This window comes from Sinohyriopsis cumingii, chromosome 15 (genome assembly GCF_028554795.1).
Source record: "Sinohyriopsis cumingii isolate HCF-2022 chromosome 15, ASM2855479v2, whole genome shotgun sequence".
NCBI lineage: Eukaryota > Metazoa > Mollusca > Bivalvia > Unionida > Unionidae > Sinohyriopsis > Sinohyriopsis cumingii.
In genome coordinates, this window is record NC_142975.1 from 9,295,575 (window position 1) to 9,322,939 (window position 27,365).

Here is a 27,365-nt window from a genome sequence, read left to right on the forward strand (position 1 = left end):
ATTAGTTTTGTCTTCGTGTGGTGAATAATGTACCCCATAACGTTTAGTTGGGAATGAAGCCATAAACCTAAAAATTTGGAATAAGCGAAAGCAGCCCTTTATAGTAATGTTCATCTAATGTATGAACCTTGATTATACGTACTCCAAGGTAAGTTACACATCTGAAAATGCCAATATAAATCGTAGAGTATGGTTGAAATAGCTGCTGGCATTATACCGGAAGAAGTTTATTTTAGTTAAATAACAAAGGAACAAACACATTTTGTCATAATTTCTTATTTTCTTTAAGAGTCAGAACAGTTGGAATATACAGACTTTAAATATGAAATAGAAAGCTGATGTAATTTACATGTACCCAGACTTTAGCTTTCAAATCCACGTAGTACGGCTTAAGACCTTGATATATATAACGATATAGTTACCCATACATGGTAACAAATATATTTAAAAAATCATTACCAGTTTCATTTCAAAATGAGCCTGGAAGCTTGAGTTTTGATTAAAAGTACTAAAGAGGAAGCAACCCATTTTTGGGAGATGATTAGTTTACGTATGAATAAAAAACGAGTAGATCTACAAAGGATTAGCTTACATCTCCATCACAGGCACTTGATTCTGGGGTAAACTAATGTGTACAGCACAAGGTAACTAACTCTGGCCGGTCACAGTCTGACCCCTTGATGACTCTGATTTAATTTTCCAATATTATCTACTTATTAAGTCACTCATAATGTACACCACTGTAAAGAAGACACTTCACACTTTTCAACCATTACCATGTAAGCAACCTTACTGATTCTGAAGGGCCAATATTTCAAAAATTTATCCGTTGCTTTGTGTCTTTCACACAAAGGTGACCATTCCAAAGATCAACTTCCGGTCTGCATCTGAGTGAATGGGCTTATTGAGCAGGATGTATATAAACAACTAATACACTTGAATAAAAAGATAAAACTTAAGTTCATTTTCTTTCAGGATCATTTAGTCAATATTATTTCGTATCATTTTTTCAACTAATCTGTTCATTTACTATATTTTACGTGTATCATAGCGATCACAACACTTTAACATTTGCATTAAAGGAGAGACATCCCAAATGTGATGTCTTGTTAACAAGGGAAATTAAAAATATTTTATCTTAATTCAAAAATCGCTAAAACCCAAACGTTTAGCACAACATAAAGCTTAAGAAAATCTGGTTAATACAGGGGAAGGGCAGAAATTACAATCTCAACGTGGTATGTGCTGGCTAGTGGACTGAAGTTAAAATCCCCCCCCCACCATCATTCCTTGCCAATCACAGGTACTTGATGCTGTGTTGCCAATTTATCAGTTTTGTAACTTAAAAAAAAAAAAAATGGGTAGGGTTAAAGTACTGCAAGTTATTGGAACCAAATTTCAAGTTGTCAAATAGATTCACAAATATTTCTTGCTCTGATTTATGGACGAAAGGAGGCTACATGAACTATAATTTTGAAAACAAATATTGATCGAAAAGAGAATAAATCACCCTGGCCCCAAAAAATCCCAGTAACACACCCCCAATCCCCACAAATTATATGGTTGGCACCTAATATAATATGGAATAACATAGTTATTTAAACTTCCATGCATCCATATGCTCATTGGGATGTTCCAAATCTGTTTCATGAAAACCATACCGATCCAGTGTTACCAGGGGCACTTGATGGTGGAGTTCACTAGTGACAACACACTTACCAACTAATTGGGTTATTATTACACATCCTCCCACCCCAAATATAATGCTATTATATGAATGGTATTAATTTTATATTTAAAAAACTGTGGTGGGTATAAGGTCCTCAAATTTTTGGATCAAAATTTATAGTTGTCAAACATTCAAAAACTATTTCTTGCCCTGATATATAAACAAGTAAAATAATGGACTACATTGTATTATTTTGGAGAAATAAATCAGACAAAAGAGATTTATAAAAAAAAGTTCTGGCTCAGTAAAGATTTCTGGACACAAACCCCCTTAAATTTGGAGTGAAATCATTATTTAGCCTTCCATGCATCTGTATTATGCTCATATTGACATTCCAGATGTGTTTAGTGCAACCCACCCCCGATATTAAATTTGCAGCTGGTGAATTTTACACTTTATCCCGGTAAAAAGTAGATGACTGGAATACAAATTAATACAGGAATTGTATTTTTTAAAAATACCATTCTGTTCATTTACTTACTTTTGGACTGGGCCTTTATTTTTACAAAGTATAATTATCATGATTGAGATAAAATCACATATTTGATATGGCTATCTCTATGCACGTGAAGATGACTTTAATATATTTTCAAGCCAAGTCACCCAACAGAATAATACTCGGTCCATGTCTTTGGATCTAGTTTTCTGAAAAAATGTATTCAGCTCTTGCAGATGCTTTTTGAAGATTTCTGTTAGTGTTACTTTTAATCTCATTTGCTCTGGTGTTATTGCATTATCTGTGATAAGTTGTTTCATTTTTGTATGGTTAACGTGATGCTTTAAAATGTCATGGTCAACTTCTAAAATCTCTCCGTCAGTAGAGTTGGAGTTATCAGAATTAGAACCTGTTTCATAATCAAAGTCAACACTGAGGTTCTCTAATAAAGAAACAATGTCTACAGCATTATAAACTTGAATCAGAATGCACAAAACTTTTGTTGTAGAATTCATACATGCAAGATCTATTTTGAATCAGAGTTGGAATTGAAACTGACAATCCTTAGTTCATTTGATGTCTTGTCCTCCCCATTGCCACACTTAACTGACCTGGTGCAAAAATATTTGATCCATCAACTTCAGCTGTGTAAGGTCAATCCTTGTGCCTTGTGAATGGTAATGCTGAAAGACAGAATGAGTGGAATTGGATGCCTTGTGGCTACAATCTTTTTATCAGTGGTACAGTAAACAGTTAAATTCTCTTCCCAGTTGAACTAAATTATTTTCAAAATCGACTGTCACAGAATTTTCATTCATTGCCACAACCTTTCCCTGTAAACCATTTACTAGTGTTGAGTTTTTGACCAGCATAACTGGACAGTCAGTGTTCAAGTATAACACTTTTGAAACAAACATCTTATTGCACCGATTATTGTCACCCTTGTCTATTGACTGATAACACTTTGATATACCATCCATTTCCATACATTTGCATGCATTGTATATTTCATAATCAAATTTCCATCCACAAAGTCTTGTTGATTGGGTCATCTCGGGGTTGGTGGGGGAGATAGGTCTCTACAGCCTCAATATCGAGTTTTGGTATCTTCAGGGATTTCTCCTTTTGAAACATCACTGATAGCCTTTATGAAATTTAATTCATCTTGTCTTATGACCTCATCAGGGACAATTTCATGCCCAAATAGCATTGCAAATATGGAGGATTTGAAACAATATTCACCCAAATCATATGCCAATGGAACAGGTACAGGTGGAAGCTGAATAAAAATCCCCACTTGCAATAACTTGTATACCTCAAAAATATAAATGTTTATTCATTCTACATGTTCAATTTGTTCAGAAAGTTTCAGTGTAACGATAGACATTTCATCAATTATCAAACAGTCTGCTCTCAAAATATTTTGTTTATATGAATGAAAATGTTTATCAGTGAGAAGTTTTCTACATAGTACATCACTGTCATATCTACCATCACCAATTCCAGACCAGGAATGCACTGTGCATCCTTTCATATTCAGTGCTGCAATGCCTGTTGTGCCAGTTACACTGATATTTTTACCAGCTGCAGACAATTTCTTTTGTATTTCCTTAATTACAGAACTTTTGCCTGTCCCACTTTGGCCTAACAAATGATATTATGGCCCTCTACAGCCTTTTCAGCAGCAAATAATTGTGCTTTATTTATTTTACATTCAAAACACACATACAGTGCTTAACGAAGTGAAGTTTACCAAAAGAGAGCACAGGTCAATGCAGTAGTCAAGTGATACCAACAAAATTGAAGAATCTGGTTTTCTCCATCTTGCTGCGATACCGATAGGTTTCTAGTCATTGTTCTCAGAATAAATATGTTGGGAATTAAGTGTGCATTATATTTATCTACAAGTATTATGTGACTTTTAATTAATATTTTTTAATTCTATGTATAACAACATTCAAAATTATATATCGTTGATATCACATGATTATTGGAATGCTGATGTCATTGACATGTAGGTTGGGAGATTTGTATAGTCATGTGACTCAGAATGCAAATGGCTAGTTCCAGGTCAAATTTCATCAACAGTGTAGTTACATCTCATCTGTCAGCAGTTTAAAGATATAACAAATGCTATATTTGCTATTTTTTAGAAAATCATATTCCAATCGATTTCATGCAGGTATATCTCAATGGACGGTCGTTATAGTTTGCTAGGCCAGCTAGTATGCGGCTACCCTAAGCTGACACCAGATAGTGTCGGCAAATTCAAACTTTTCGATAGGGAATGGACTCTGACCCTACACCCCAACATAAATGTCCAAATATCAAAAAAGGGGTGGCAAGAGGAAACTTGGACTAGGTTACCAAGTGCAGTAATTATTAATGATGGCAGACAGTCTTCATTGTCAGGCTGAATGGATCAGGATTACAATCAAAGAGGTAGAAAGAAAATTTAGAAATGGATGAAAAAAGGGAATACAATTAAAAGACAATAAATACAAATCTAGATTACAGTGAGAGGGACATACAATGAGAATTATTTGAATTGACTAAAATAAAAATGAAGTGGAGGGCTTTAAACATTGCGTTTATCACATCATCTTGTAAACAAAAATGAAAGGAAATATAAGCTTGCAAAAAGACAAAAATAAGCTAAAAGACTTTTCTAACTGTTTCCATATGGATGAAGTCCAGAAATAATCAGTATATTCATTCAGTCATATTTTGTCAAACATTTGCTGACATAAATTCTGCAAAACTAGCTCATAGTAACAGTTGTTGGTGCCCCGAGTGGCATAGTCTAAAGTGCTCTCCGTTACGGATCACTGCCATCTCGCCTCTATCTGCAGTGGTTCGAGTCTCGGATTCAGCCAATGTGGGTATGTGAGAAAGCTTGCCAGTAGCTTCTCATGGGTCGGTGGTTCTTTTCTCGTGTTTTCCTGGGTTCTTCCTCCTCCATTAATACTGGCCATCATGTATAGCCTATCGTTTGCTGAAAAATGGCGTTAAACCCCACAACAACAACAAGTAACAGTTGTCATATGACCCAAAACATTAAGCAGTGTAATATTTCCAGGCAAATTTAAATTCTACAGTAAGAAAGTTGTGCATTTTCCATTCACATTTCATTCAGCAGATGAAATATCAGTTTTCATTGACAAGCAGCCAAATTTATACATAGAACTGTCCAAAATATCTTTTTGATATATACAGCATACATGTCCATTATGTCCCAGTGGAATTTCTTTTGACTTATAATTATTGTACAGGGATGGTCCTGGTTTTTAAAACGTTGTCACCCAAAAATCGCCAACCGCAATATTTTGTCGCCAATTTTCAATAAATTTCACCAGAACAAGTAGTGAATATTTTTCCAAGTCTGTTAATGAATAGGTAATGAAAATTGAAAAAGATGGGGTAGCTGTTACTTCATTGACAACAAATTGAACAAGATGGAGTAGTTATTACTTCACTGACAACAAGCAGTACTAGATTGTGGCAGCCTATTGTGGTCCATTTGAATTTCTCCGTTCCAATTCAGTGACTCTAAGTACAAATTAAACAGCCCAAAAAATCACCATATGGTTTATTTTGTCGCCAATAAGGAAAAGAAACGCAATTTGCGATATTGCTGAAGCCCATGACAATCCCTGATTGTGTCTTCGCTGGCTTTGTATCTAGAGTTAGCCATGGGGACTCTCACCCCAAACATGTCCTCTGGCAGATCATACATGGTGCAATACTGCCTTCAGAATGGTTGAGATGTGTGACAGAACAGATGCCACTAGCAATTCTATATTAGGAATAAATGGACTCTAAACTTTTTAATTCAAGAGTCACATTCAGAGTTATTGGAGTCGGTGCTTATGGTTGTTACTGATTGTGTGAGGTATATACATTATTTTCAAGGGGCAGTAAAATAAAATGCACATTACTGCCAGACATCTAGACTTGCATCTGTTGACACATGATGCTCTGCCATTGGTCTATGTATGTGGTTCACTTAGAATTATCAGAATAAAATAAAACGGGACAGATCCTGTGTATTATGTACCAGGGTGTATGCAGTTTGCCATAGCATGAGCTCATTACACCCTGAAAGAGGAGTAATAAAATGACCACACTAGGGACATGGCAATTGACCAACAGTCACACAATGGACTTTGGTAGCTAAAAGTATTGGTAATACATGTTGCCATTTCAGTACTAAGAGAAGTATTGGCAATTGGACACAAGAATGTACTAACAAATTTTTAGTTACCTTCTTTCTCAGTCAGATAAACAAAATCAGATGTGCACAATAATGAGATAAATAGAGTGTGTTAGTCCATTTTCCTTTTAATTTATTGTTGTACTCGTGGCAGTCTACTTCATCTTTTTTTGTAGTAATATTATAAACCAAAACATTACAAATAACATATAAGCCAAATAAACTTTTTTTTAAAAAAAATGTCAGTAAATTAACTGCCTTTGTCATAAAATGTGTACTTTCATCAGCTATCTTATACTTCTTCCTAGAACACATTAATCCAAAAATCAGAGGCTAATGGTTCACCACCTACCACCTTTTAGTACGTTACAGACTTGGGTTCAATTACTTTTCATCAGTTACAGTTATGATGTGCTTGCAGATGTCAATTACAATTTCAGTAACTTGCAAAGTAATGACAAAACATAAGTACCCAAGTCTGAATCCCACAGGAGACTAAGTAAAATCATTTCTATACAGTTTTCTTATCTAAAGCTTTGCTTTATTATTGCTTATTCTATATTAATTATTTATGCTTATTCTGTTATTCCTATATTTTTCGTGTAACATATGGCAGTTAAAATAAATATGTATATTTTCTCAATTTTTTAAAATTGTAAAGGAATTATAAAAAGAAAAACATTTATCAGGAATCATGCTACCAGGTGAACTGGGCGACTAAGTCACCTAAAAAATGTAAACTTCACCACTTCTGGTAGGAAAGCGAAAATGACTGCGCCCTGTGATTTATTTAGATATACAGTGACAAACCATGCTTTTTGAGATGCCTCCTTGCCTTAGGTTAATTCTAGGGTTGAGGTGGCGCTCACCAGATAATATGTACTTTTGAGAGGGTGACATGTAAGGTGAAGTAGTTCGCATTTAAAACATGCACAGTGGAGAGAATGTTTGCATACCTCTATGCTACATTAATGTAATGTGGATGATATTTCTTTTGGATATTGTTCTTTTGGAAATTTTACATGATTTAAGCACACTGCTAACTAAAATGACTGCTCCCTTGTGTTAAAAGATCAGTCTGAATTAGTCTAAAGTACACTATACATAGCAGCTATTAAAATAGGGAAAATGAATTTTGCCAGACTAGACAATACCAGCTTCTGAAAGTGCAATGAATGAATTACCAAATATATAAAATGTAAAAAAGTTATCGGCTCTTTTTTATACAATTTACCTCTGAAGTTCAGGAAGTGAAAATGACCAAGTAGAGCTAGCACTTTTTTGAAAGGTGCACATTTGAAGTAAGGCCAAGCTGTATACTCTATAACCCATAGTACACCCATCAATCATACACCAAAATAAAGGGAATTAAAGGTTCTTTGCATTATACCTAAGATATACAAGGTCTTTTTTAAATAGCCAGTATAACCAGTGAGGAAAGCGGGGGACATTCTTTTTCTTTAAAATCCTAACCCTATGCAAAATGCGAAACTGTATAGCGCTCCCTGAGTTGTAACAAAATGTATTCATCAAGCCATCAGTAGCTAGGCCTAGTTTTGATCTCAATTACCTCGACAAACAAACTCTTGCACATTTACAGGCATGTGTTTTTGTAGCTGAATTACCATTAACCCTTTCCTGAGTAAGTTAGTATCTGTCGGTGCCCGATTTCTGCAGGAAGCTTTAATAATAGTATGTAAATAGTAATTTGTGTTTTAAGATCAGAATCAGTGATATAGATATTTTAACTGCCTCTTATACACTACTTTGTCATAAAATTAGTTTGAAACCAGTGAACCAGTAACAGGGAAATGGGGGGGGTGGCCTAATGGCAAGCATCGCTATGTCTTGGAAGTACCAGTATATTACATTGTCTGTTTTCGTAAATCATTGGGCAAATATATTCAGAAAAAATATAAAATTCATTGATAGCAAAATCTAGGTATTGTTGTTATTTAACACATTAACCCCTGGAACTTTTTGTCATTTTCGCCTGAAAATCGAGTAGGAAACGCATTTTGAAAGTTATTTCTGAATAGACTCGAAAACACCTATCCCCCAGTCATTTTTCGATAACATACTGCCTAGTTGTGTTAGAAACATCATATTTCATTGGCTATTTGACTTGCGCATGAGCAGAAAGGGGAAAATGTGGAGTTTTTTATTTAATTTTTTTTTTGGTGCTAAACAGCCATTATTTTTGTGTGGAGAGCACTCTTTATTCCAAGTGCCCATCTTATCCTATTTTTTGCAAAGGCTCATCTGTCTGTTTGCGGTTCATACCGGTTTGCCTTAGATCTGAGACCAAAAAGTCTAAAATCCTGACACAAAATCGGATTCCGACCATAGTTGAATTATGGGTAGAAAAAAGTCGTCCAAAAAATGAGTTTTTTTTATTTGTATTTTGTAGTGCAACTAGATATTCCAAATTATTTGGTATCATTGTAGAGCTACATCTGTCTACCTTTCTATAATACCATCCACTTTAGTATATCATGTATGACCATGACGCTACAGAGCTCGGCAGTAGGCTACTACCTCCTATCCCGTTAAGTCATCTCTGGGGGTTTAATGTGTTAAGGTTTAACTTTAAAATGAAATTATGTGGGTCAGAAACTTATGGGTCAATGCTTTGTTGTTGAATTTGCGAGAATGGAAAAGCATTGTTAGGTCAAAGTTGTTTTATGACTATACTTGTATTTGTGAAAATGCAGAAAAAAACACCGAATCAGATACTATTTAACCAGTGCCTAGAATTGCCTCAAGCTTGTAGGCAAATAAATAAATCATAAATGTGCAATCTGATCAGTGAACTGTTGTAATGAAGCAAAGTCATTTATTACACGTTACGGAAAACCCTCCAAAAAAAATAATGCACCCACATCTGTGTGAATTAGTATGGAATGAAGGATTTAGTTCATATAAATGAGCCATGTCTGTAATTGTATGCATTTTACTGTGTTATGTATGAAAAGTTAATGTTTTATCTGCGACAAAGAAATGAGGAAGAACAGTATGATTTGAAGACGCATGTGCATTTGCTGTCATGTACATGGTAAAATTTGTTACAATGTATTTTCTATTATTCTCTTTTAGAGTCATATGACCAAAATATTTTTTGACTTGAAAATAAAGTACATGTATTGCTTAAATCCAATGTTAAATGCAAATATGCATTCTGGGAAATAGAGGGCATACTTCAGATAAGAGAACATGTACATTGACTATATATATATATATATATATATATATATATATATATATATATATATATATATATATATATATATATAATGTGTTTCTTGCTTCGCATCCACTTCTCCCTGTTGCACTCTCACTTCTACCTGTTCTGTCCAAAAGAAGTCACTTCTCCCTCGAATTCTAGTCTAGCTTGACCCCTGATTTATTTATCTTTGCTTTGTAATTCAGTTACAATTACAATTTCAAATAGTCTAATTTGAATTGATCACAAATACACCAGTTGTGTTGTAATTGAACCCAAGTTACAATTGAACTTTCAAGTCTTCTAAACTTACAAAGCAACAAAAACTACAAAGACACATCCCCCCTCCATTGTAATCCAAATAAAGCATTTTTCTCTGCAAGCATACTGCTTCTATGTTGCATAAGAATGCCTTGGGTGATAATGTAAATGTGTTCTCCAGATACCTTGTGGCAAACAAGGGCAGATTTGTGAAAATTCTTAAACCCTATCACAAAAATGTTATTCACTTTTGTAGTCTTTGCAATCACGTGAACACAAGTCACACCAGTAATCCGAATGGCTGTGCTGTACTCCAGCCAAGGAATTATTGTCTATAATTTTCTTTAAAGTTAAGCTCCACAGTTACTCTGTTGTGTTCAACTTTTTTCACTTTCTTGGCTTGTGATTCTGAATGCACTGTTTTTATCTGGATACATGTTTCCCATTAGGAAAGCATTCAGGTTTTTCAGGACATGTTGCTGAGCTCAATGGAAATTGTGCGAGACTTTGTGAGATTAGGGGAAGCAACAGTGCCTACTTATACATGATGTCATCACGCGGCCTATAAATTGGAGATTGAATCATTTGCATAAAAAATGCACATGGCAACATAAAGTCTGTGTCAGATATGCGTGTCATGCGTCTCTGCTTGAAAATTAACCTATAATCTAAAAAGTGCATTAAAAGTCCTGAACTTTTTTTTACAGGAGGGTCAAATGTTACTCGCATACTATTATAACACAGCTGTACTGTTCCATAAGCTTTTAGAAATTGGGTCCTTGAAAATTATTACATGCATTTTGGAAAATCCTTTAAAAATTCAAGATTTTTCATTTTCCATAGCTGTGTTAACCATGAAGGCACAAGAGTACACCATGAAGAAAACACAGCAAATCCTATAAAAGTGTATATGAAAAATGAATTGTAGATTTCATAAGAAGCAAGTGGATATACAAGCAGTATGATTACCAATTGTAATTATTATCAGAGCATAAATTAAAGATATGAATATTAATTTTTTTAATATTTTTTTTTTACAGTTGAACAAAAGCAGCACTAGTTTTAATTCGGCAGAATAGTCTCAATCAGACCTGAATGACCACGTTAGCCATTTTTGGACAGAGGGAACACAAGAGGGGGTACATTCGACATCACTCATGTTGATATCGTACAGCGATGAGCATGGGGCAGAAAGTTTCAGGTGGAATAAAAACGGTCACATCTCGGGAACCAAATTACAAGGCTCTTAGCAGGGAAATAGCTTACAACCCAGATTTTCAGAAACCCAGCAGATTGGACATGTTACTGGACATGCCATCTGCGCCAAAGGAAATCCAGCTCACTCATAGCTGGAATCCTGATGATAGATCTCTCAATATATTCGTGAAAGATGATGACAAAATGACATTTCACAGACATCCAGTGGCTCAGAGTACAGACTGTATACGAGGGAAAGTTGGATATACACGAGGTTTACATGTTTGGGAAATAGTGTGGAGTACCCGTCAAAGAGGCACCCACGCTGTTGTTGGTGTGGGGACAGTTGATGCTCCTTTACATTGTGTAGGATATCAGTCTCTAGTCGGAAGTAGTGGAGAATCTTGGGGGTGGGACTTGGGTAGAAACAAATTTTATCATGATGTGAAAAATCTTCCTAGTACTACATATCCTAGTCTTTTGAATTCGGATGAAAACTTTGTTGTGCCAGATAGTTTTCTTGTAGTTCTGGATATGGATGAAGGAACTCTGAGTTTCATGGTGGATGGACAGTATCTAGGAGTGGCATACAGAGGACTTAAAGGGAAAAAATTGTATCCAATAGTCAGTGCAGTGTGGGGACATTGTGAAATTACAATGCGCTACATTGGTGGATTAGACCGTAAGTATTATGTGAAGAAAAAAACGCCTGAAATAATAAATTGTAATCCACAGCATGGTCGCTGTGGAACTACTCAATGTATTGAGGAACTCAGAGGAAATGATTATCTCCCATGTAACCCACTCGTATCTTAAAGTTGTAGTTTACTATATCCGACAAGGAAAACATTAAGATTCATCATTTGCATGTTTCATGTACCATAGTAGTATTTTTCAGAGAAAGTCGTTTACTTTCTTTGGAGATCAATAAGATGTTTACAGGAAAGGATTTAGAGTTGATAGTTGGTGTGGCATCTTGAAGTAGAAATGTTGTTATAACAAATAAACAACCAAATTAATGTGGAGGTTATAAGGTCATATGACTAGATTTGTCACATTTCAGAATTTTTTCGTGAAGTAATAATAAACTAAAAATACCAATTCTGATCTTGCTTGTTTCACATTTATATGGATATAAAACATGCAGTTTTTAAAGAAACTGTGACGTACATATCCATTCAGCATGTGCAGCACGTTTGCATAATTTTGTTTTATATGTGTGATCTGATGTTAATGCAAAAGCATTTTTCACTTTTGATATATTCCGTATAATTTTAAAAATTATTTAAAAAATATTAATATTGAGTTTGTTCAGCCCAGCACCTGAAGTGCCTAGTACGTTATATATACTAATCATCATGACGTATATGTTTGAAGAAAAATTTTTTTTTAAAAAATTCTCTGAAATTTATTTTTGCATCTAAATGAGCTGTTTAGCCTAGTACTTGAGGTGTTTAGTACATTATGTATACTATCATTATAATACATATAATGTTTGAAAAAAATACCTACCCACCCTAGTTTTAAAACCAGAGCATTGGGAAACAAAAGTTACTTGGTTTTGGCCTAATTGTTTAAAAGTAGAATTCGACCTGCAAATAATGTGTATAGAATTTGATTGGAAGTTAATAAGTAAAAGAGTGGTGTGCCGTTGGACTAGCAATAACAATTTCTGTGAAGTGGCAAGAGTTGAAAATTACTATTCTTTCAACATTATATATCACGCAGTTTTCTTGTATATTTCATCACAAAAAGTATGGGTTGTACAATTAAAATCAGTGATCATGATATTCATTAGTATGATTACATGGACTATACCAATATGACCAGACATTGATGGAAAGATTCACAGAATTAGGGTTATTTTCGTGACCTTGTGGAATGTGCAGAATTAAGCTTTGCTATTTCAAAATGTCATGGACTTGATTTCTTTCATTTTCCTACAGTACATGATTATTTAAATTGTTCATTGACATTAAATCACTGTAGTTACTTACATCACCTACTGGAATACTTTGGATTTTTTTTCGTGATTTCATCTAACATGCATTCTCTCCACGCTCTCTCCAACTTGTGGCAACAAAAAGTTCAAAATGATGTTACAGATGGTTTCTTATTTAGTGTTTATGCATGTATGTTATTGATTGTAGAAAGATCTTAAAAATTATCACATGAACATCAGATTGTGTAAAGCAGAACTGCAGATTATGCAAAACTGCACTAACATGTAGCACATGTACTGGTCGTAAATGTGTTTCTTGGTTTAAGACTTTATTCTTTATATACATACAAGTATGAAAAAGTCTGAACTGGTATCTTTTAATTTATTATAACTTTGTGCAAATGAAAATGATATATTAGAAATTAGCTTTCATTTATTAGAACTTGAAAATGACATACTAGAGGAAATTAGCTTCCACAAGGTGTAATCTATTTTACCCTGTCACATAATATGGTACCTTGACAAATGAATGCTTTCATAATGAAATGCAAATGATGATCTGCTGCACTTGAAAAAAAAAATTACAAGCATTTGATTCAAATCTTGATCATGCTTACTTATTTTCATTAAGTTTGCCCTGTTGTGTACTTTGACTAATTGGTGTGACATGTACCTTTACCACACACCCCTACTTCAATTTGAGGTCGAGGATAATAAGAGGGAAGGCAAGCATGGCAGTGGCATATTTTACACAGAAAATGGGACTAAAATCAGAATTAAATTTAAATGTTCAAATTATGCCAAGCATTCTAATTTAGGGCATCTTTTTGTTGCCTTTAGTTGTTATTTCTGATGCTATAAGCAGACTGTTTTATGATGGCATATGCAACTAATATAAACTGTGCAGTGCTGTAAGTTCAAGTTCTACACGTTCCTTGCATGTTTGAAATTATTGTTGTTATAAGGTTTAATGCCATTTTTCAGCACAAAATAGGCTATACATGGCAGCCAGTATAAATGGTGGAGGAAGAACCTGGGAAAAAACCTGGAAAGAACCACCGACCCATGAGAAGCTACCAGCAAGCTTTCTCACATACCCACATTGGCCGAGCCCATGACCCAAACCCACGCAGACTGAGGTGAGATGGCAGTGGTCCGTAATGGTGAGCGCTCTGGACCACTTGGCCTTCTGTAAATTGCATCTTTGTCCAGAGAACAATTTTTGAACTTCAGAAGGTATTGTAATGATACTTTATAAAGTTATATCTACAAAATACTCACCACCTGTTCCTTTTAAAAGACATGATCAATGTTGATAGTTTGAGACAGATGTTAACTGAGTGTTGACTGAAAAGATTGCATATGTTTGGTGTGATAACAAATCACCAAAGGATGATATGTGCAACAGTTTAAGCAACAATTTAACATACCTTTCAGTCAGCTATTTTATAGTTATATGAAGTTCTTCAAGGCTTGCATTGTGACAGAAACACAAGGTGATCAATTTATTTGCTAACAGAAATGTCTGATTTGGTATCAGTCAGTAATATATAGTCAGTGATCAACAACAAAAATTGTTACAAAAAGATGAAATCTTAAATAAAAAAATACTGTCACAATTATGTTGAAGTTAGTGTATAGTGAGCAGTGTTTCCCTTTGCCCTCTCAGTCTTGCATCCCTAGGGGACACACTAAGTGAGGAAAAAATATAATTGTCCAGACTAAATTCAGGATGGGAATGGTTCCAAAAGGACAAGGAAGACCTAGGCATGCAATAGGGTAGGCTGAGTTTACAGATGCTTGTGTATAGGTTTATAATTTGTGCAACGAAATAGTCATTTACCAGCATTGCATACTTTCAATCAGTCATTGTCAAGTCAGACTAAAGAGCAGTTTGCTGCAATTCTTTTGTTAACTAAAATAACTGTCCTGATCAGTGGACAAGAAATGTTTAGCAAACCATTCTGTCTCTGTGACATCTGATTCAGGCACCTGTGATACGGTCAAATAAAAAGTGTGATTCTGGATACCCAACTGACCTAATTTTTAACTCAACCAACTCTATTTTTAGATGGGGAGGTTTTCGTAATGTAATCACTCTCTATAATATAGCTTCATTACAACAGTCCATTGACGTGATCAAAAATTTATGGTTTATTTATTTGTATACATACTTGTAGTAAATTTAGGCAATAGTATCTGATCTGCTATTTTTCCCCTGTATTTTCTCAAATACTTGTCAAGTCAGAAAACAGCTAAGACCTTAAAGCGCATCTCGCAAATTCCACAACATAGCATTGTCCCATATGTTTCTGACCTACATACTTGGCATTTCAAAGTTAAATCTTTAATAAAATAATATGTAGGCTTTAGTTTCAATGATTTGTATATTTTTTCTAAATATATTTGCCCGATGATTTAAGAAAACAGACAATCTAATAAACTGGTACATCTCAGGCTTAGCGAAGTCCGCCATTATTTCCCATTAGGCCTACTGGTAAACTTACAGTTTCAAACTAATTTTATGATGAAATATTGTATAAAAGGCAGTTAATATATATCCAGATCACTGATTCTGATCTTAAAACAAAAATTTGTATGTTTTATCATCAAAGGATAGCATGCAGGAAATTGATAGTTGCTACCTTACTTGGAAAAGGGTTAATGGTCAATCAGCTATCAAAACATAATGCTTGTGAATGGGCAAGAGTTTGTCAACGTAATTGATATAAAACCTAGGCCTAGCTACTGATGTCTTGATGAATGCATTTCGCCACAACACTGGAACTAACCGGGCTAAGGTGAGGGGCATTTAAAAAATATATGGTATGGGCAGTAAATGTACCTCATAAATAATCACAGTGCGAAGTCGTTTTTGCTTTCCTAACAGAAGAAGGCGAAGTTTACATTCGGAAATGAACACAATAATGAAAGCTAAAGTTGTTTATTTGATGTACTTTTATAAATGACCACATGTACATCTCTGGGTCTTTCTGCCTCAGAATTCAATCACTGTAAATATCAGTACATTTTCTCACCTGGCCGCCAGTCAGTGCCTTTGAACTTGCCGCCCAGCTATTGCATCATGTTCATTTTTATGTACTCTTATAAAATGGCAAAATGTATGCACATCAAGGGGTCTTTCAGTCACTGAATTCCATCATTGTAAATATCAGCACAGCTAATTGATCAACACATTTTCCCACAAAGCAGGTGGCTGAAGCAGGACTGGCAAGTCTTTGAATTTTCCGCACACCTGTTACATGCGTACAGAGGACTCTGCCTCAGTGATTTTCTGCATCCCAGATCAAAAATTGGCATCCAAATATGCGTAATTAAGCATTTCCGAGATCTCTAGAGGGTCTGTGGGCCTTTGTCTACCTCCCGACGATCAGTGGTTCTAAAAATTATAAAAAATTTGAGGAGCCAGAAATGCAAAATGGTTTTGATTGGCCCTCTCTGTTGGTACAAATCCTGGATCAATGAATCTTCTTGAAGAAGCCTCTAACCCATCCTTAGGTAGCTGATTTTTTCCTTTGGTTGTTCATAGAGAAAACGTTGGCATCTATTTCACTGCTCTATGATATCACATTCTGTCATCGTGGTAGAGAGTATCTTGGTCATAACAAAGACATCTCTGACTTAATGACCTACTTTGACTTTCATAGGCTTAAATCGCTTGCACTGAAGAGTCATTGAATTAAATGCCCTCTCTGTTGACACAGCCTACCTTCATTTTTTGATCAGATGGCTCAGCAGTCCATGATGACACAACCCAGTTTCATTGCTAAGAATGGTTGCCTTTGACGGGCAATCAGAAAATCATCACAAGACCTATCTCTTGCATTGATACAACCCAAGAGGCCTTCAAGCAGGACCCAATATGTGTGCTTAGACTTGATTTGAAGCAAACTGAGCCAGAGCAAAAAGATTAAAAGATATAACAACCCCTCTCATCACAGCATATTATGTGACTGCCTGAACATCTTGTGAAGTTAAATACGAGCAATATCTGTGCCTTGCCTTAAAGATGTGGTCTAGGTTATTGGTGGGCAGTCAGCCTTCTGAAGCTTTTATCTATGAGGCTAGGCTCCACAGCAACACATTCTAGTAGATCCAGTCTCAGTTGCAGAAGCAGCTACCAGACCCAGTTAACATCAGCAGAACTTCTGGATGGTCAGTGTAATAGCCTGTATGCAGCTTTCATAGGTTTCACCCTTTAAATTTGATTGAAAATCATGAACAGTCCCTTTAAGCAAAACATAAACTACTGTACTGTCATTTTTTGAATTAATTTTGACAATTTGCATAATTTTCTATTCAAGGATTTTGTCGTAAGAAATGCTGGTGAAAACTTAGTTTTATTGGTAAATTTCTTTGATTTCCTTAAGTTGATGTTTAATATACACTGTAGAATGAATTACCTACCAGTATATAGTACAGTATATGATAAAGACAGAAGCTCTAATGCTTGTATATTCAAGCTGGAGCTGGCCTTGTTGAAATAACATACATAGACCATGTATGGAAGTGTCAGCCCACTGATTGACCAGTCACATTCATTCAGAAACAATGATGCATTTCAGGTTTGTATACATGACACATTGTTCCCCTCATTTACTTGCTATCAGATGTGCACAAGTTTTTCTCCTCAGTTTGATGTTCAACACAAATTTGGCACATCCATACTCCAAAAGGTTGAAGTGACTGTGGATTAAAATGATTAGCAAAAGTGATTATATGCCTGTGGACAGCTATAAGCACTGGCATCTCAAAGGGAAGATGGGTTAATAATCGACCAGTATGGGGTGTTGTTTCCATCAAACTCGCTGGGATTAGTGATTACTATCCCATGATAGACTCAAATTCTTTTAGTTCAAATAGTGTGTAGAGCATTTCATTGAGTATATAAATGTGTGTGCGTGTATATATATATACACAAGAATTACTCTGAGACAATTTGTATGCCTGTTTTAAGAAACTTTGTTTACTTCATTCACAGGAATAAAAAGATAAGACTATTTATTTTTACACAACAGTTTAGTCTTTAATTCTACTTTCAGCTGTTAGTTTGGGTTTTTTATTTTTTCATTGTAACATGAATAGTATTAATCCAGCATTGCTGTTATTATTGCAGATATTAAGTCTGAATATTTGCATCATATTGCTGTATTCATTTTGTCATTTTTTTTTTTTACAGCGGAACCGCTACCTCTTATGGACATCTGTCGTCGAGTTATTCGCCAACAACTAGGCAAGAATCGACTTCATGAAATCCATCATTTACCACTGCCCACCTCCATAAAAAACTATCTACTTTACCAGTCCTAGCCCACACAGCTGCTTTGTTCGTTTCCTGCATGTTGCCTTCGCCTTTGTCATCTTCATTACCATGTCATCTTGTTTTTAACAATATTTGGACTTTCTGTAACCTTATTCTAAGTGAAAAATATTTATAAATAAATTGAGAAGTACATGTATTCAGCCAATTGCAGACTTATGTGATTGTTCAAGAGTTTGATGAATGTAAAAATGTTTGATATTAGTAATCTCAAGTAAAAAACCGTCATCCAGCATGTTACAGTGTGCATTTTGGCATGAGCAATAATTTGCTCTATATGCTTTATTACAAGTCCATTTCAACTGCAGACTTCGTAGACAAAGATCTGCCATTGCATAATGTACTGGGAAATATGGGTCTAAGCAGTTTGTTAGGAGTAATCAGTAGAACAAATAACATAAATCCTGATCTGCCAGTGCTTTATGCAATGACAGATCACAGTCTGCGTTGTTTGCAGTTGAACTTGACTTGTAAGGGATTATATACAATATATTGGATCTGGAAATTAGTAACTTTCATCCATTGCTATCTGAAGAGAAATTACAAACTAACTTTGTGATCTTAAGGTTGATGAATGTATACGATGACATACCAGTCTTAAACTTGTGATTAAATTTCTACTTTATGGTTAATTAGAAATACTTGGTAAAACCATGTGCTAAGCTGTTTATAAAGGTAAAGTTTGAAGTTGGGAAAAAAGTCAGAGCAGAAATTTCTTTGTTTCATTTTGTATTTTTTTATTTGGCATATGCTATAATATACTACACCCCCAAAATTTAAACGAGATTTTCCTGATTGCCAAAAGTTTAATTATGTGGTAAAATCCATAAAAGAAATTTTTTGATTGTGTCAAAAATCTAATGCTAACGCTTGTCTACACTTGGCAATGTATCAGTTCCATTTTATCAAACATAGCACAATAATGAGTTGTAGCTCTTTGAGGTGGCATCTTCTTTAGCTTGATACAAATCTGGCTGTTTTATGTTAAAATGTTCACTTCAATGACGTATAGAGCTGTTGTACTATTATTGGCATTGATGTCAAGTTACATAGCCTCACTACGTCTCAACCATTCTTTCTTCCTCAGTCCTTGGCAGCAATTTGTGGTCTTCAGTGCACCTACACCCTGGGGAGGATACCAGCTTTGAACATACTTGTACATTAGTTGTGTATTCTTGGTAAAAGGGTTTGATCTTGAATCAGTTTATTTTTTGTAGTGTAGACATGCTGTTATGCCAGGAATCATGAAACTTGGTGAGAGGAAACATCTTGTTGAGTACTGAACCCTCATCCCAAAAGTAGACTAATGTGACCTATATATCATGCATCACTGACATGGGTTAAATTTTGTTTTAGGTTTTTTTTTTTTCTTCAAGGATGTTCATTTTCGAAATTGTATGCATCATATAAGTAAAAACCACATCTGTGTAACGAATGAAGATAACTATGACCAACATTTCACATGTTGCTAGCATAAGTTATTTCTTTTAGCTCTTGACCAAATAGTTTTGCACCCTGTAGGTATGCTTTGAATCTTGAAACTGGATGAATGAATGCAGCTTTATGAGTACTACACTTTCATAATGAAGTAAGTTAGTATGACCTTTATTTTGTTTATTTACTTGACTTCAGTTTGAATTGTAAGTTTTTCTTGAGCACTGTTTATGCTAGAATTGTCAGATGAGGCAATAAATGGTATTGTGCTTCTCTTTTAAAACAACACCCAAACATCAAATGAATGTCACAGTGACCTACATTTAACATTTGACTGGCTTAGGGTAAGTTTTAGCATTTAGCCATTGACCACATATTTTAAATTTTTGTATACATTCTAATACAATGGAAATCATGAAACTAGGTGAGAGGATGCATCTTGACAAATGCTACACTTTTTATTTAATATTTTAAACAAGCTCTTGTACCGTATGTTACCTATCAGTGACTTTGTTGAAATTTTGTATTAAAGTTTTTTTTAATGTGGTTTTTTTTTTTAATGTCAGAACCATGAAACTTGGTAATTAGATGTATCGCTACTAGTTCTACACCCTTGCAACCAAAAGGTAACTTTGGCCTACATTTTATGCTTTCATATGTTTAGTATTATTTTTTTTGTGTGGAACATATGCTCGTAGAGATTCTTTCATACTGTATACATCTTAGCCTACACAAAAGGCATTTTCAGACAAGTGCATTTGAAAGTAGATTAAATATTCATTGGTAAACATACATTTTAAAGATTATATTATACAATATGGTAGTTGTCCTCAGCATCAACTCGGTGTTGTATAATGAATTATTTTAAAAAAAGACAAAATTAATTTCTGGTTTTTATGAACTCATCATTGTACCTTTGATATTATAAAAAATAATGTTCTTTTATTGCTTTATGTCTGTTATGCACTGTTGTCTGCAAAACTGGTTGTATATTGCCAATCAAAAGATAAAAATCTTAACACAAAAGTGAGAAAGCACTTTAGTTAGAAAAGCCAACATTTAATTGTCAGAATCACTTTAGTAGGAGTTTATTTTCTGATGGATAATTAATATTTACACGTGGTTATTGTGGACTTGTAATAGCTTCATAGGGGGGACTATGCAGTGTTTAATTAAATTTTGGTTTGATAATACTCTTTCCCTTAGTCATTATCCTCTGTGTCTAGGTTACAATGACCTTATTTCTTTGCCTGATAATAAAGATAGAGACCTATCATATGCAGGGTCAAAGTGAATTTGACAAAAAATAAGTATAACTTTTGCATTTCTTGATTTATGGAATCATTCTCTTGTTTTATCATTTCAGAATAATTTATTTTTCTTTTAGATTGTTTTAATTTTAAGTAATTGTTACTTTTTTGTTTATAATTTTAAATTTCTGATCCTTGAACATTACTGTTAGCAGAGAACCTTATTCAGATATTTTTTTATATTTGGTTGAATGAACCAATGTTTTCATTGGTGATTTACTTTTTTGGAGTTTTAATTTGTTTTTAGTTTTCACAACATAACTTTAAATGTATACCTCATTTTAATGCTTGTAAATTGTAAGCATTACGACGGGCACAGTCAGGGTCAGAATTTAGAATGATGATCATTTAATGTGCAAAAGTAACAAGATCATGTTTAGTGTCAGGTAGACAGTCAGCATCAGTTAAATTTAATTCTTCAGTTTTATAGTTCTCTTTGTCCCAGCCTTCAAGCTTTGCACACAAAAGTATCATTAAGTTAAAAGTTAAGATGCAATTTTTGGAGAAGTGCATATGCATATATATGCATATATATATATATATATATATATATATATATATATATATATATATATATATATATATATATATGCATATATATATATATATATATATATATATATATATATATATATATATATATATATATCCATCACATTTTTGGATTTGAAACTGAAATTGCTTTGTTTGTTTGCCCATAAACTGAACTATTTTTTCAAACAGTATTGTTCTATTCAAAGGTCATACTATTGACTCACATAGTAAAAAATTATTACCATTACCCACATACAAATAACCCAAGTTAACTTACCTGATGGTTGGGAGTCCTATGTGCTTACCTTCAGTGAAGATGCCAAGGACTTGTGAAGCTAAGTGGGGGGTGGGGGGGGTATTTGACATTTTGAATGCTACTTGATTTGATACAAAAGATAAAAGTGTGTTTTGTATGTATGGTGTTTTATAGATAATATACGATTTGAAAAAAGATGTGAATTTAAGGGTTTAGTTTCCTAAATGTTTTAAATTATTTACACATTATGAACATTTTGAAGACTGGCTAGTAGTGAAAATATTTAATTATGCAGATGAATGGATTGCTTGAAGCACAAGTTCAATCAATGAATAATTTTTCAACAGTTTTGATTTTCAGTTAGAAAACTTTATTCCAGCTTAGGCAACAGACTAAAGTTTTATGTTTAACTCAACTTTTGTGAAAGTTTGATCATGTGACTCTTGAGAAATTCTTATTTATTGGCTTGCAAAAGTCATGTGATTTGCAGCTGATGCTCTTGCACAGTGATGGTAGCATTTGACTATTTCATGATGTCATTACATATTTGTTTGGTGACATCATAAAGTTGAAGTGTTATTTTCATTATTCTGAAACAAGTTTAATTTCCAACATTGCAGTAAAACCATGACCTCATTTTCAATGAATATGATGTATTCATCTCAAGAGAGTTCACTGATTGTATGATGTGGTATCGGTAAAGTTGTAGAAACTCTTAGAGGGGGTAACACTTTATTCTTTTCAGAATTTTAGTCAGTACATTTTTTTTACAACATTTTGACAGATAGTTGAACATAAATTCATTCATCATTCAAAGTCCAGAGCTTCAGACTTGATCAGTGGAAATGGTTTTAAATTCAAGACACAATAATTGCTGTGGGTTCTTTGATGTTACAAGTCATGTGTCGGCAGTTATTGTAACTCTGTATGGAAGAATGAAATTATATGGTGAACAACATGTTGACGTGTACATATTTATCAGGAATTTATTTATTTGTAAAATAAAGAATCAGTTACATTGTGGGATTGTGCAACACTAGAGAATTGGGCTTGTGACCAAGTGTATGCAGGTTTTGATCATGTTCTAGACAGGAGCCTATGAATGTAGGTCAAAATATCAATTGTTTTAATTATTAAAACTATGCTTCATTGCGACAAAATTTAATTGTAGAATAGTCAAATATTTACAGGATGATTGAAGACTGGTGTGCAAGATGGCAGCATATGTTAACTTTTGAAAAGATTTGTGTGATTGTTTTATAACGTAATGTAAACTCAAAGAAGTGTTGTTTTAATCATGTGTATTTTCTCACAGCATCATGTAAAGTCAAGATGAGGTATGCATTTTCAGTTTTCAACTCTTTCAAAGCAGAAAGATGTGAAAGTGAGATGATAATAGAGACATGAACACAATTTCCAATTATTTGGAATGTTTCTGAACCAAAGATGCTCAAGACATTTAACCTCGAAGTTACCTGGTTTGCCTTTGCATGATCCTGTGGATAGTCACGCCAGTGGATTTGGCAGTAAGGCAGTAAATTATTTCTTCTTGTTCATTAAGTAAGAATGGTTTTGTATGAATGTATTAAATGAATTTCAGCCAGATTTTTAATCAGTATGGTGTGTATTGTAATTTGTAAAAATCATTAATAAAAGATTGTACTCAGTCACTATATTTATAATTATCCTCTATTTCACATATTCTTTCATTCGTGTTGTATGGTATCTGATATGTTCATAAAATCCAGTTTTTGGCATTGGAATCTTTTGAACAAGAGCTTGTCGAGAATTCTTCACGAGTTCTTTTAAAAGTTGTCTTGTAATGAATAGTCACTGCAAAAAATACTAAATATACTGCATTGGAGTCTGTGAAATGTTTTAGACTTGTATTATTTTATGTGTTGCTTTTTCTTTTTAACTTGCAAATATTATATTTAGAGACTTATTTATATTTTCACACATGGACTGACGTTTGCAAGTCTATGCCCGCCCATTGTTGAGTTCTGTAGCTACAGCTCAGCTCTTTCAAAGAGTACACAGAAAAATTAAACCTGTAAAGTACATACTCTGCATGCATAGTACCTTGCATTTAATTTAAACAGAAATGCTGCTCTGTTGCACAGTGAGTCATTTACTTCCTCAAATGAACCATCATGTTTGTAGCTTTAAGTTTAATGATCAAAAGGAACAGATCAGAATTTAATTGATGCTATAGCTGGTGTCTTAACATTAACACACCCAGATATCTGTAGATGCTTTTACCCGACTCTTGATTTTTTCCCTTGAAGAGAGCAATCTGATTTTTTTGTGTGTGAACCCTACATCGGCACACATTTGCATATTCAGTAATTATTTCAATCTGTGTGAACCCTACATAGGCACACATGTGCATGTTCAGTAATTATTTCAATCTGTGTGAACCCTACATAGGCACACATTTGCATGTTCAGTAATTATTTCATGCTTCACCAAAGATGCACCTTATGATGTTACTGTCAGAAAAAAGAATTTTTATTTCTTCTAGTGCAATAAAATTCGGCAAGCTTCCATTTTAGAATATATAATACGATTTCATGTTAACTGATTCCATTTAGGAGAAGGAAATAGCAAAGATAAGCCATAATAGAACTTTACATCAGTCTTATTATTCTGCTGGAGTAATGTGTCGGTTTTTATGTCATACATAAATATGTTTATAGACATATTTTTAAAAAGATATTAAGATGAAGAAACACATTAATCAGATGGCTACAAGCACTTGGTTTTAAGTTTTTATGCATTTAGTTGTTGCAATAACCAGGCATTGTTTACTCTCAGCCATTGTGCTGAGCTAGTTTTCTGACCATTCTCATTGCTCCACTTGGTATAGATTTGTTTTGATCAATCATGCTCAAATGTTTAACATTACAGGTTAGAACAGAAGTCTAAGTACGAATTGGGTGCTCAATTTCAGTACTTCTACCAATGGTTTTAAGACAAGTCTTGATTTGAAACACGTGCCAAACACCGATTTTACTACTCCAAGGACATGTCCTTGCATTCAGCATTCTAAGACTTCTTTCACCAGAGATTCCTTTTCCTTTCTTATATGTAGAGGATTTTACATTGATGCTCATCAAAAAATTATAAAAGAATGTTAGGGCTGTTCCATTAAAACATACACGAGACTCAGAGAAGGTACTTTTAAAGTGGGGTACACACCCATAAATGCAATTTAGAAATTTCTTCTCATTTTAATATGAACTCTGAAATCAAAGTTAATATATTTTTTTTAAAACTGCCTTCCCTGGGCGGCATGTATGTTTAAATGGAACAGCCCTTAATAACCGAGATTCAGTTAGTAGCTGATTGAAATCAAAGGGGAATAAGCGACGAATATATTCTTCACGTCCTATCATGATATTTTTTAAACAAAATACTTAAAAAGTTATGTCGTTTTTACCTTGGGAATACAATTTATTATGTATCTGCTTTGTTAGGCACGAGGACTTTATATTACATCAATTTATACCAAAGGTTTATAAAACATCATACCCTGTGATAAATTAACTTTTTTGTGCTCTGCTTATGGTTATCATTATATCTTTCAAAATTTGTGAAATACTTTTTAAAATTTGAATATTAAACAATAGGAATTCCTTGAAGCATTGGGAAGCCCATGCTCTGATATTGATTTGGAAGCCTGTATTTTTGTATGAATGTATTAATAATAATGAGTCCGACCTAGAAGTGAGGTGTTTTTATACTTTACAAAGTTCAGGCAATTTTGTATCCTTTAAATTTTTTAATTGCTTACATTAATGTGTCATTCACTACTTATTCAAACAAATTAAACATGTTAAATCTGAAATTATGGGAATTTTTTAAACTAGGAATTCATTTTCAAGGAGTTTCTTCCTGCACTTAACTTGTTATCCAAATGTTAAATAGTATTAAAAGAATGTTTTCAACTCTATCATAATATGTATAATTTGGCGATTGATATATCAGAAATTTTCAGTCCCTTGGCCACATGATCACTTGTCTAATATTACAATACTTACAAAGATGATGCGGTTTTACCACATTATTGATGCTATTTAAGATAGTATCAGTATTTTCGTGATTTATTATTCATTATAATTAAAATTTCATTTTCTCCTTATTTGCATGCATCACCAGTTTGTTTTAAATTATCACGTTTTAAAATGTCATATAATGATGTTGCTATCATGATTTTAATTTGGTTGTGTGTCACTAGCTGTGGTTGTACATTAATACATTGTGGTCAAATAAACCATAAGGAAATATGTACAAGAATGTTAATTGTTGTACTTTTAGCATACATATAAATAAGATCTATAATTGGGGCCCCGAGTAGTCTAAAGTGCTCTCCGTTACGGATCACTGCCATCTCACCTCTGTCTACGTGGGTTCGAGTCTCGGATTCGGCCATGGTGGGTATGTGAGAAAGCCTGCCAGTAGCTTATCGTGGGTCTGTGGTTCGTTCCGGGGTTCTCCCTCCACCATTAATACTGGCCACCATGTATAGCCTATTGTGTGCTGAAAAATGGCATTAAACCCAACAATAACAACAGATCTATAATTAAATGTGAATGAAAATAATTTCCTTTGTATGGAGTAAACATATTCAGAGATGTACAAAATAATTGACTGAAGTATTCAGTCAGTGGCTTAAGTCGCTTGCCTTTACAAATTGCTATATGCCTCACTTCAGCGTGAGTTTAACTCGCAGCTTGACCAACATGGATATAGGAGCTAGTTGCTTCCTGTAGGTCGGTGGTTCTTTTTATATTCTTCCATGTAAAGCCTATCATTCGCTGAAAAATGGCATTAAAGCCCATACAAAACCAAATCTATTCCATCAAGAGTAATCCACTGATGTTTTGAACCAGGTTTGTAATGCTAAGTAAGGGACAGTTTGTTCCAGATGGGTCAATTAAGTTTATGTTGTGGAACGTTGATGCAGATTTTCTGTTTCAAACCTGATGGAGGACTGAAGAGAAGGTGAAAATAAGCTGATTCAATTTGCTTGTTGTGTACAGTATATTGTTTCTGTTCTAAAGACTGTAAAGCACTTAAGGAAATATATGGAAATATGGGATCCAGTTTAGAAATGGGTGAACATGAAATCAAGCTTATTTGGGTTTGGAAGACCATGATTAGTTGATAATGAAAAGTAAAATTTCAAGAAAAAGAATCTCTTGACAGTTTATCCTGTTGCAACTAAAAACATTTATTCATAGAATTGCAATCCATTGCAGACTTAGCTTTGCAGAGAGGTTTGCTGCAATTAGCACTGATTCTTTAGGTGAATAATTGAAAATATGTTTCAAACACATGTAGACCCCACCAAAAACATGCCCCCTGGTTTGTTTGATTTTCTCTACACACAATCTTCCATCATGGATGGGTCTATACTGAGAAATGTTGGTTTTGGCGGCATGAGCAAAGTGCCCCAGGTAGCTTAGTGGTCTAAGGTGCTCACA

At 34.1% G+C, this 27,365-nt stretch overlaps 1 protein-coding gene across 1 annotated transcript; it reads left to right on the forward strand.

The window, feature by feature from the left end:
* Nucleotides 1-26,175, forward strand: LOC149781243 (SPRY domain-containing SOCS box protein 1-like). The gene is made up of 3 exons (XM_089935326.1): nucleotides 1-148; nucleotides 10,903-11,741; nucleotides 18,202-26,175. Exons 2-3 carry the CDS (start codon nucleotides 11,039-11,041, stop codon nucleotides 18,330-18,332), a joined length of 834 nt encoding a protein of 277 aa, XP_089791452.1. The 5' UTR covers nucleotides 1-148; nucleotides 10,903-11,038; the 3' UTR covers nucleotides 18,333-26,175.
* The last annotated feature ends 1,190 nt before the right edge of the window (nucleotides 26,176-27,365 follow it).

Excerpts from the sequence above, each read along its gene's own strand:
- LOC149781243 (XM_089935326.1), top strand. The coding sequence starts at position 11,039 with ATGAGCATGGGGCAGAAAGTTTCAGGTGGAATAAAAACGGTCACATCT. Across the intron at positions 11,742-18,201 it reads CTACATTGGTGGATTAGACC|CGGAACCGCTACCTCTTATG; the intron begins GTAAGTATTATG and ends TTTTTTTTACAG.